The sequence below is a fragment of the Cottoperca gobio genome, chromosome 20 (genome assembly GCF_900634415.1).
Source record: "Cottoperca gobio chromosome 20, fCotGob3.1, whole genome shotgun sequence".
Lineage (NCBI taxonomy): Eukaryota > Metazoa > Chordata > Actinopteri > Perciformes > Bovichtidae > Cottoperca > Cottoperca gobio.
The window spans coordinates 9,799,742-9,812,674 of record NC_041374.1 but is presented as its reverse complement, the minus strand read 5'-3'; the positions used below and the strand labels follow the sequence as shown (position 1 = coordinate 9,812,674).

The following is a 12,933-nucleotide window of genomic DNA, read 5'->3' as shown; positions in this document are numbered from 1 at the left end:
GTCAGCCGTGCATGGAAGCGAAAACCCCACAGGGACCGGGCTATGTGCTGAAACACTCAACCACCATCTGCTGTACGCTAGCTTTCATATTACTATTCATACACTGTGAAACATTTTAAATATCATATCAGAGGCAGATGCTTTCTCTCTGTCTGTAACATGATAGGTTACACAAAGGCCGACACACAAGCAGTCTTCCCCTCATTAGATACAGTCGGAAAGAGTGATCGATGCAAATTCCATCTCACAAGTCAACAGATCACGAGACTGAGCGAGGACGTGTCTTGTTCTCAACATGAAATGCAGAAACAGTATTTAGTCGTGGCCAGTACTTGTATGTTGTACGTAAATCCACCGACTCTTTGAGATTAAGTGAAATCATCAAAATTGAGTCAATATTGGCCTCTGATGAAGAACGAGAGATGTGGAGCAGACTTCCTGTTTTATGATGAATTGCTCAAAATGGTCACGACGCCAGGGCGCTCAGAGAAAAGTCTTGATTTTGATAACTTTTCATTGTTAAGGTCTTTAGATGGTAGTGACCAAATTTGAAGAAGAAGGAAGAAGAAAGAAGAAGGAGAAGGAAGAAGGAAGAAGGAAGAAGGAGGAGGAGAAGAAGAAAAGAAGAAGGAGAATAAGAAGAAGGAAGAAGAAGAAGATGAAGAAGAAGAAGAATCAGAAGAAGGAAGAAGGAGAAGAAGAAGAAGGAAGAAGAAGGAGAAGGAAGAAGAAGAAGGAGGAAGAAGAATAAGCAAAAGACGCGGAAGCCGAAATAAGAGAAGAGAGTCTTCCCTCCTAGAATGGTCTGGAGGAGAAAGAAGGAAGAAAAGCAGAAGAAGACGACTTGTTTATGTTACACCTCTTCACCAGTTTCATGATACATCATGCCAGAAGTCTTTCTGTAACCCTTCTGACAAACAAGTCAACAAACCGAGCAGAAGACATAACCTCCTTGGCCGAGGTCATAATAATAATAATTACTGGCCTTAATAACATGAATGACGAGCAACATAAACTCTGATCTTGAGGATTGTTTGTTGGTCAAATCAATCAATTAAAATGGATAAAATAAATAATTAAGTATTTAGTAGTATTTAGATTTACTGGTATGTTGTGCAAAACAAACCTGCAGTTGACCTTTTGCTGAGCCCCCAAACCCTTGGTTACTGTTGCTATGCCCATCGAGCTGTTTTAGCACGATGATTAAATCTATACACACGATATATTAACATCAGTCCACACTAGTGCCAGCAACATCCAGTGAATTCTATTTCAGTTTAAATACTCACTGTACTCGCATGTTAATATCATCACTCTCAATATAATCATGCTGTATATACTATCAACACCCTTTGCACTCTGCACTACTGTTTACTGTTGTTGTTATAGATATAGATGAACTCGAGACATTTACAATATATAGTATTAAATATATTAGTATTTGTCAGCTGAGCTACACACACACCACAATATCTGGTCATTTTTGCTCACAGGCGAATGTCGTCAGCTCCTCTCATGTCCCGCTGTGTGTGTCGCCTTAAATGTGTAAAAACACTAGATAAAGCGATGGCAGGGGAATCCCCTCTCACCTCAGCCTGTCCTCCTCCTTCTTACGCAGCTTCATGTCCCGCTGGACCACTTTCAAGACATGCTCCGCCTCGTCGTCCGTCAGGCCCGACAGGTCCAGCTTCCGGCCCATGGCTCCTGGCCTCGCCACGCTGAGCTGCTGGTCCAAGAGGACAGGACGAGTAGAGACACCGCTGCTCTGGGGGCCGAGGCTGAGACAACCCTGGAGGAAGAGGGATGGAGACATTCAAACTGTGATTTTGTGGAATCAATTCTCTGGTTTCGAGCTGAACATTAAAGGGCTTACGAAATTATATTTTGTCAGTGTTATTGGCCTATATTTTTAATATTGATGTATTCGTAATAAATCACGATCATAACAGCATAAAAATGACTTCCGCTAACAACAATTGATCGCTGCGCCGAGAGCATCCACTTTGGCAATGTTCAGGCGATGACGTCACAACTATAATACAGCCGCCGCCAGTGTTCGTCTGCGTTGAAGTGTCCAGCAAAGACTGCTGTCAATTATTACAAGAAAGAACGGACAACAATCGATCGCCAAGGATAATTGTGAAGCGATGTGTTGTATGGGGATGTGGGGCCATCTCCAAATCTAGCTTTCTGTGGCCAAAAGATGATAAAATGTCGCGTTTATGGACAAGTGCGTCGATGAAACCGACGATTTGTGGGCAGCACTTTGAGAGATCATGTTTCGAACAAACTATGCTCGACAAGGAAATGAGATTCATAAAGAATTTAAAACTGAACGCAGATGCTGCGCCTACAATACTGCCGAGACCCCAGCCAGCACAAGCCACCACGCCAATTCAAACATGTCCGCTGGTGCAGAGTCCTCCACCAGAGAGACGACGAAATGCATTCGCCAAAAGGGAGAGAGCAAAGGTAAGCCGTGCTACTTGTTTACTGTATTTATTGTTTCAAGCATAAAGCCATAATCGGTCTAGGCCTACTGTATGTAACGAGCCAATATCTGTGTTATTGTTTGTAGTATTAATAACTTTAGCTAATTACACTTCATTAGCTTAATTAAGTATAGATTCAATGTTTATAACAGGCTTCCCCATTTTATTCTGTAGTTTGAGTAAAAGTGTGAGTCTATTAAACTTTTAACTATCACCCTATTATTACAGAGGTATTGAAACATTGGTGAATGAAGCCACTGACAGAACTGAGGATACCTGTATGATCAGCGACCATCTATTGGACATCCACACTGGGGAGGAAGCTGTGTCTACACCATAAGTATACAGACTGTACGTCATCTGTACATTACAGTTGTAGTACCAGTAGACCTGCACATGACGTGTTAAACATACAATCACCACATGCATGTACATAATTCATATATTTGTTTAATTTGATATCATTGCTCTCTCAATCAATTCAACCACATCTTTTATTATGAATGTTATTAGATATTTTCTTTACGCAGACATATATAAACATGCAATACAATTTCAAGCTGGTTTGAAAGATTTATTAGTAAAGTTGTGTTTTGTACATTTCAGACATGTCAGAATGAAATTGCTGTGCAGACGGATCCCCCTCCACGGACACACCACAAGTCCAAGCAGGCCCGAACACGCGTCAGGTCAGCTGGACTTCAAGTTCCAATCCAAGTTGGTTGTTCCAAAGGTCAGCATGCTTGATTATAAAACATATTTTTTGCAGAGTATGTTACTGAACTCTTGACCGAGACTCAATGCTTTGTGTCAAGACAATCTTGTGTAGCACAGATCTTTTGAAAGGCACATGATGGCATTCTGTGGTTCTTACCAAGTATTCCCCGGCAGAATCTCACCGGCGGTATGCCACATAGTGATGCATTCTGTAAAATACAGGATAATACATGTCAATGGTAATCACTTCAACCTTATTTGCTTATTTATCTATGTATTCTGTGACTGTGCCAGAGTGACCATTCGACTCTCCAAAATACATCAAAGTTTCTGAGCTCTACACATTACACAAGTAACTTCCTCATTACGTGGCTGATCACCTGCTTGTTGTCTGTTCCTCTTCGAATACCTTTGGTAGGCTGTCTGCAACACCCAAACATCCAGACACTTTGATTTGAATCCTGGGTGATCTGTTATGCAGGTTATGTTTGCACCATGTCCCTCATATTCATTAAATTCCTCCATGACATCCTTTTCTTGGCAGCAGCTCTTCAATTGCTTCCATAATTGTACAGTTTTCACATGTACACCTAAATGTACAAAGGAAGAGTGGTAAGGACATGTACACAATATGCAACATCCAGAAAAAGGCCAATATTAACGACATCTTAATTTCATACTATGTATATGCCTGTGTTTAACGACAGACTCGTAAGCAGCTCATAAGCCTGTTATGGTCGTACGGAGGTCGGATCTATCTAGTTGCAACTTATTACCCGTTTCACGCAAGTCTTGTAAAGTTACGACATCGTAACTTCCATGAACATCTGGTAAGTGTTCTGGCTACTATAGGCAGCCGTGAGACGGTCAGTATACAGACTATACTTTATAAAACAGTGCTGTCCTCCGGTCTGTTTGTTAGCTAATAGCTAATGCTTTATATACAGCTCGTAATAAATGACGTTTGACATCAGACACAACGATAGAACCTCAACCGCAGAAACTTCGAGAAAGAATCAGGTTATCAAGATTTACAGACGTCGATGTGTCCAAGTTGACAAATAATTGAATATTTAGCGATCGAACAATTTGCGGACAACTAGTCGGGTCCATAACAATTCAAGGAAACCAAGCTATCGACTCGATATAGGATAGCTTGCGATCTATTTACGATCGAGGATAATGTTACGCTTTATTATGATGTATTGACTATTTATTGAGAAGTTCTATGAACTATAGTCAAATGTATATACCTGTCTGTGTTCTGTTGCTGCACAGGATCTCCGCCAAATCCAGGATCACCGTCACCATCATCCGCCTGTCCACTCCCAGTCTGTGTCTCCATCTTGAACACTGTCTCGCGCCGCTCTGTTTCCACCACGTTAAACTTGCCCGCATGATCTAAATCCACGACACCGGCATCCTCTTCAATAAACTCCTCTTCTTGAAGGTGCAACAAGTAATGACGACTCACTGTCACTCGATTCTGTCAAAATATCCGAGCCAGAGTCCGATATCGTCACGTCTGCCGCTTCTGCCGCTTCTGCCGCTTCTGCCGCTTCTGCCGCTTCTGCCGTGCTGCCTGTGTATTCAACTGGTGGACTGTGTTCTACTTGTGACGTCAGAACACGGTGTCGGGTGTTTCCGGTAGCGGCCGACATACTAAATCATGATTAATTAAATACTGCGATCATTGTGTCATAAATAACACATCATTTTACAACACAAATAGCATTTACTATCATCAGTAGAAATACATGTTTATCATTTCGTAGGCCCTTTAATGCACCTGACACTTGTGAGAGAAGTCTTGCACACCTGCTGTTCAGTAAGACTTCCATCTATTAGCTAAAGAACAACAACATCAACAGGACTCTGGCACAGCTTATGGTGTGTTAAACACAAACACAAAAGCCACAGTTTCACATGCCTGATCCAGCACAAAGAAACAAGAATCTCACAATGCAAATAAAGCTGCAATAAAGAGTGTCAACAAACACAATAGTTACTTTATGTCTTTACATTATGCAAAGTAAAGTATATTTTAAAGTTAGACACCCAACTAAGTTTGTGATTGAGCCAACATTAATGCACGATATGTCATTTTCTGCCTCTCGGGGTCTCTCAATCAAAACAATAAGAAAAGACGGAGTTTGGTGGCGTTGTGCAGCGGCGGTGCCATCGTTTGGACTAAAACCCTTCATCCGCTTCAAATATAGAGTTCAAAAGCACCAAGATGTAAAAAGTGTCTTAAAACTGGATAGAAAGTCAGTTTATGAAGCTTCTGGCTACAAACACAACACTGACGCTGCTCAAAGGGGAGACGACGCCATGACAGGAGAGTGAGGAAACGTTACCTTCAGGGACATTACACATCTCTCTGTCTCACTACATATACAACACAGAACTGATAACACCATGACAGGAGAGAGAGGAAACGTTACCTTCAGGAACATTACACATTTCTCTGTCTCACTACATATACAACACAGGACTGATGACACCATGACAGGAGAGAGAGGAAACGTTACCTTCAGGAACATTACACATTTCTCTGTCTCACTACATATACAACACAGGACTGATGACACCATGACAGGAGAGAGAGGAAACGTTACCTTCAGGAACATTACACATCTCTCTGGGTTTGAATATTGTTGGAAACATTTGGGATAATTTAAGTTATGTGTGACGGACAGAAGCAAAGAAGTGATGCAGACGCGTGATCTAGGACCGGCTAATAAAACTCAGACAGAGGGACGACGGGAGGAAGATAGAAGCGGAGACAGATGAGGAGACGGACAGAAGGAGAAGGTCCATTAACTGCAGTGTCTAAACAAGATGGGACTGGCAGAGGAGAGAGCAATGACTCAGAAGGCCAGACAATTATGTCCGTTCTATTATTGGGCCAATAGCTTCATAGACAGAGCGTCTGTCCTCTCGCTCAGCATATCACTCGTCCTCAGGACGGACTTGAGCTGATGATCTGATGCTTATGTTCTCTAACAAGTCGTGATTTATCTTTTAAAGTTTAGGAAGGTTTTATCTACGCAGTAAAATAAACTTCATCCGTCTGAAAGTGATGAGTGTTTGTACTTTATATGAAAAGCTCCAGAGGAATATTGTTTTTCAAGTTATTTCATTGAGATATCTCCATCAGATGCTTTTATGAGTCATGTGTATCAGTGTGAATATAAAACCCACAAGGGCAAACGCATACACAAACTTAATCACACAGATACACAAGTGTGAGAAAGAGCTTTTGTCACATTCTGAGCTACAATGAGAAAAATCTCTCAGTGGTATCACAAAGTGTAAATACAAACTGTCACAATGCCATTCACAAACGCTCGCATTCAACCGCTGTGATAAGAGACCTCGTCCGCGCCTCATTAAAGGCAATCCAGACTGACACATCTGTAAACACAATATATACACACACTCCTGTGGACGCACATGTGACATACACACACACACACACACACCGGCTGATCCTACACAGCACAGGAAAGCACTACCTGTATATCACCTGAGCCTTTAATCTTTCAGGATTCTCATCTGGAGCTTCCAGTAGAAGTAAGAAATCCTCAACATGTTAGTGTCATCAGGTGAGGAGGTGATCGATGCCACTCTCAGCTCGACACAGTAAATATGAAGCTACAACCCTGGAAACAGGGAAAAGCTATATTGTGCATTTATTGGAGAAATCTTCATGTCTTGCAAAGAACATTCACAAACCTCTCAGCTCTTTATCCATCTAAGCAGAAACTAAAATTAGCAGGTGGAAAATCTCAATCGGTAACTTCATACAACACCGTCAGCGACAGGCGGGCTCAACATATTTGTCTTCCCTCTCCTAATGTATAGCGGAGATTAATGCACCATTACTGTACGGCCATTACTGTATCGCCACAAGGGAAGGTAATTATTCAGGCCTTCTTTTTATAGTGAGTGGTGTCAAGGACGAGGATGGAGCATCATTTATGTCTGTGAGAGCGTCTGCATCTGAAGCTTCAGTGACGCACATACTTGGGGGCAGCCAATCCATGTTCACTAGTGACAATCTGCAAACAAGACACACACAAACATGACTGTACACACACACACACACACACACACCATGGAGCAGTGTCACCACCATGCAGCAACACTAACACACCCTCAGCAAACGCACAGATGAGCCATCAGTCTGCACGCAGTGAGAAAAGAGGCTGTTCCAACACACAATCCCTCTGAAGTGACACTGATTGGAGTGACACTCAGTGGTTCAACGTTCACCAATTTAGTTCAGCCGTCTCAGACGAGAGAGGTCGTGGGATAAACTGAACACCATCTTGGTAAACTGATGTAGAAGTGAGCTGCACACATTTACGTCTCAGCGATTCTCAGGCTCTTTTACCAACAGCTATTAGTTGCATCGAGCATGATTCCTTGTTCTGAAGAGCTACACTGTGGATTATTAGAGTCCTGTTAGAGTCACACAGGCTCTGATCAGTGTGTGTGTGTGTGTGTGTGTGTGTGTGTGTGTGTCAGCACAGACAAGACTGTCAATATGATTCTACAACAGCACGATTAAGTGCGGTGTAGGGTTCGGCGATGGAACGGATATAAATGGCCGATTGACATTGATGGTCGTTTTTATGAGTAACTAACAATTACTTCCCACACACACTAAACGGAAAATTCACACAAACACTTTCGGGAACAGATCGACAATTTCCAGTTGTTGGGCTGATGGTGGCCAATTTGTAAAAAGGTTTACATATCGCCCAACCCAAGTTCAGTAGCAACATTTTTTTAATTCTTGCTTTTTGCCATATCTGCACATGGCACAGAATAGTTATGTTCAGAGAAAGATTGTGGCTCCAGAAAATCACATAGAATTGAGGTATGGTTGACATTAGGCAACAAAAACTCTTGGTAAAGGTCAGGGAAAGATGAAGGCAGCACTGTGAGGAAAATCTAAATTGCAGGCGAACTCACATCTCGGGTCTGCATGAAGCCATCCAACACGCAGAGCTCCACGCGCTAACTTTCCAACTCATTACCTAAAGGTTCAAATGTTTCATCAACGATTGCATGTAATTCTGAGGGATATCAGAAATCAGAACAACATTGTGTTCATTAGAGAACCGCAATGATTAGTCCAAAAGAAAAGAAAATCTAAATATATATATCTGTAAATGTAATAGAATCACATCATGAAAAGTCCTTTTCAAAGTAGCATATTTATCCAAGTGTAAGATAATTATATGAGTTCAGAGTCATGTGGTGCTGAGTCTACATTGTTCTTCCCTCACTTACAATGAATCAAAACATCTCTTTTCATTCATACATTTTTAACACCTTCCTCGTGTGAAAACTGTCAGCGATAAATAACTCTATTCATAATAAAAAATATTCAGCGTTAGACTCGTGGTAGTTACGGCTGCAACAACTTATGTTCCTCGACGAGGATCTGGTGTTTCAGATTATCTTATTTTCAGAGCTGCTCCAGGGAATTATGGGGATTTAAATTATTTTGATTTGCTCCTTTGCAGCTCATTATTCCATCAGTTGTAACCTTTGTTAGAGTTCAAACAGCCAACAATTGATCGAAAATATAGTTTTTGTCACAGCTGTCACATTTTGACTGGCACTAGGAAGAAGACTGTCAGATTACAAGAGTTCAGACCGACACTGAGGGCTCAGACAGAGCGGCAGAATGGCTTCAGTGGGAATATAGGTCATGCTGATGCATCTCACGGGAGAATGAACAGGAACCTGTATTTTCCCCAAAGGACTTGTGCATCAATCAAGCACGTCACACTGATACTAAATCATCCCAAATACACTTGAACACAAACCTCACATCCAACACCGAGCTGCAGAGCACTTGGCTCTGCTCCCGTCCATCACCCCAGAGAGTGAGCAGAGGATGGCGAGCGGAAGACAGTGCCCTGTTGGAGCACTAAAAGGGCAGGTGCAGCCAAGCGCTAAATGAACTGCTTGTTTTAGACACTCTCCATAGGATCAGCATTTTGTCACAGCCAGAGGGAAGGAGATGGAGAACGACTTCTCTGAAAGGACTGTTTGGACTGAAGGTGAACCGACTTTGCTGATCTGCATTTACGAGTATTCAAAGTACTCTGTAGAGCGAGTGTGGCGCCTTTATGATTGGGAAATATATAGTGGAGATGGTGCCACACTGTGCTGGAAAATAAATGGGAAAAGCTCCTTTAAAGCTTGTGTTTGTGTGCGATGGCCTTTGTCTATCTGGTCGTTCATGTTGCAGCCACATGACAGCAGAAACATTGGTGTTGGAGGTGTTTCTGTCCCCAGGATGTAACCAGCAGCTGTCAAAACGTCTTTAAGAGGAGTCTTCAGAGAGAAAAGAGAAGCAACAAGAGCTCTGCTTTTAGTTCAGGGCACATAATACACTCAAAAATTCATATTCTTCCAACTGCTCCAGCGTCTGACTAGTTGTGAAGAAGCAAAGCACAAACCGGCCCGTCGGCGGTCATGAATTTAATAACACCAATCAACCGAGGAACCTCATTCACACTGAACATCCTAAAGGGAGGAGCAGTGCAAGTGGTAACAAACGCCATAAGCATATGCAAATTAATTAGTTTCTGGAAATGCTTCAAATAAACTTGCAGAATATACAGAATGTTGGCCAAAATTGCCTTAATAAAGCAACATCAGCAGGAAATACAAGAGATAATATGCACTGACACTAACCCTACGGGAGAAACCGCTCTGCATGTTCTGTGGATGTCACTTTGGCTGCAACTTAATGAGTATTTTCTCAATTAATTGTTTAGTCTATAAAAATGTCCAAGGGGATGTCTTTAAATGTCTAGTTTTGTCAGTCTAAAACCCAAACATATACATCTTAATATCATATCTCCACATTTGAGGCTGAATTTTCTGCCAGTTTTGTATGAAACATTACTTTACCAATAAATCTATTTATTGATTATTTCTCTGTCACCCTTTTTTAAACACATGGGAAATACATTAAACCACAGAGAGAGTTAAAAAATGTAATCAAGGTGATGCTATTAGGTGGTTTAAAAAGAATCTGTAATATAACAGACTCAAAATGCAAGTATAAGTGTTCCATGTGAATGAAGCCGCTGTGATGTTTGAGTGGCACCTTCCACAAACTGTTGCATGAATACTCAATCATATCGTTCATCACATCACTTCCACAGAAGACATGTTGACATGAGGAGGAAAGACGGCGGCGTAAATAATTGTACTTACTAGGACACTTGGATAGAACGTCTGTACTTTTCCTACTATTCAAGCCAAAATGTTCTTCGCTTCAAATGAACGTCATCTCAAACAGTTTTGCTTTTTCCCCCAAGTCAACACTGTGGATAAAACATCTGTGAGCTTTTTAACTTGCTTAGTATGATGAGTGAGGACACACCAAAGAAATACTTTCTCCTCGTGTTCTTCACACATCTGACAGGAAACATTCAGACCGAGGAAGAGCCCTTCATCATGTCACTATGACGTCTACCTGCTGTGCCACATCCATCACTACCTGGCCAATTACTACTCTATGCAGAGCAAGAGAGGAGGCTGGGAAGATCCACACACACACACACACACACACACACACACACACACACACACACACACACACAAACAAAGAATGGGTTGTAATTCTGTCTGAGTGATCTCTATTTCCCCCCCTCAATGAATAGCTCAGAATAGCAGACTGATTCATCAGGTTTGTGGGTGAATGTGTTCCTCGTGTCTCCCTAAAGAGCTTCCCACGAAAACTGTTATTGTCAACAGGTGACAATCATCACAAAACAAAAATAAACTGCCCTGATATATATACACACACACACACACACACACACACACACACACACACACACACACACACACACACACACAGACTGCCAAACAAGGATTTACAGCATTCCTTTGGTTGAAAGGTTCTTTATCTGCAACGATGGCTCTGACTTTATGTAAAATAGCTTCAGCTAAGTAAATGAGTGTCTCTATCCAACAAGATGAGTCACTTTCTGCACCTGGTTTTAGTTTCGTCTCAGACTCTGCACTGTGTCGAGCTGTGAGGCGAATCCACCTGATTATATCCACCTCACATCCCGCAAAGAAATGCCGCACTTTCCTCATGTTAAAACCACCACCTATGCAATTCATTCAGAGCTGCCACGGTGGATGACTGCATGATAACATCTGTGTGAAATCCTGCGGTGGCAAATGTCAGCTACATGTGGACAGAGAATCGCGCAGCTTGCAGCAATCGGTACTGAAAAGGTGATCAAAGAAATGTCACAGAAACGTGCGTTTTCATATCACGGTCCGTGCAGCCGAGGCTCAGGTTTCAATCATTAATCATCAGGCTAACATTCACCTATTCGCAGTGAGTTGATGTGGAGAATCACTTACACAGGATCAGTGGGTGCCGGATGACCGCCAGTTACTGTCTCTTTCACGTTATCCCAGATAATGACAAAAGGACGCGGAGGGATGCGCCTCTGCAAGTGTAAACTTCCGCGACACCTGTCTGTCTCCCAGATACTTTTGTCTTGCCTGCCCCTCGGCTAGTCAGCTTATTATTTTTCACCCAAAGCAACAGACGCAGGCACCGCTGAATGGGTGATCACGAGGTTTGTATTACACGGAGGAAGGAGGAGGAAGAGGAAGGAGGAGGAGGAGGAGGAGGAGGAGGAGGAGGGAGGGCGCACGGCGAGCGAGGTGAGGGATTGGCACCAGACCTTGATTCTTCCTCTATTCAGACACAGAGCAGCGCCGGGATGGAGCTATGATGGTTGGAAATCACAGATAGTTGAGTCTGTCTCCGTGCTTGGCTGATTTGATATCTAATCCCATTGTATTTTCCCTGCTGGCACCTGGACACCCTGCGCTCCAAATGTGGCACTGCTGAGGAGGAGGAGGAGGAGGAGGAGGAGGCACTGTGTTGGCTGGCTCCATTCACAAAGCCAGTCACTGTGCAATTAACCTTGGAGATTAATGCATCGTATCTCTCAGATTCTCATGTCTCTGTCTGCTATCAAACTGTTCACTTTGTTCATGATCTGCTCTACTTAACTTCTATATTTCAGTTTAATAAGAAATTGCATCACAAACACATTAAAGGGACGTTTGATACTCATTTTCAGGTTCACACTAGAACATGTTAACATGCTTAAATGTTTAAAAAACACATTATTTTCCTCAGTGTGTGTATGAATATACCTGTATTCACACTCCCCATTAGCACCATCTCTTTAAGCCTCCCTCCCGAAAAGCTCTGCTCTGATTGGCTTGCAAGAAAAAATGGACACATCTGAAGGGCTTGTTGAAACACATGTTCCATGGGACATGCAGTCGATGGTGAGAGACGAATCATTTGAATTACACATATGATGCTTTTCAAGAAAGTCGCAGTTTGGCGTAAAACTGTTGAAGTATAAGACTGAATATACGTAGTTAGAAAGTCGTGTCAGAACTTTCTGCTCCACTGAAGCTACGATGCCCGTGTGTTTCGTACAGATGTACACGAGCGACGCGTCTCGCTAAAACACATCAGGTAAGACGACGTTACAGTTGTGTGTGGGACATGGCTAAGTTACCTCACTGACGCTAGCTAGCAAAGGTAACGGACGTGTCCGTGACGTATATTGAGCGAGACGAGAGATGTATTATATTACCGTGATTTAATTTTTTGCAGGTCCATTTGAGATCCCACTGT

The 12,933-nt window shown here is 42.4% G+C and overlaps 1 protein-coding gene across 1 annotated transcript in view; it reads right to left on the bottom strand.

Annotated features, from left to right (window-relative positions):
• Window positions 1-11,838, bottom strand: part of myripb (myosin VIIA and Rab interacting protein b) — a 111,203-nt gene extending 99,365 nt beyond the window's left edge. The window contains 2 exon segments of the mRNA XM_029458004.1: window positions 1,590-1,789; window positions 11,593-11,838. Coding sequence (XP_029313864.1) covers window positions 1,590-1,699 — 110 coding nt within the window. The 5' untranslated portion in view covers window positions 1,700-1,789; window positions 11,593-11,838.
• Window positions 11,839-12,933: the final 1,095 nt, after the last annotated feature.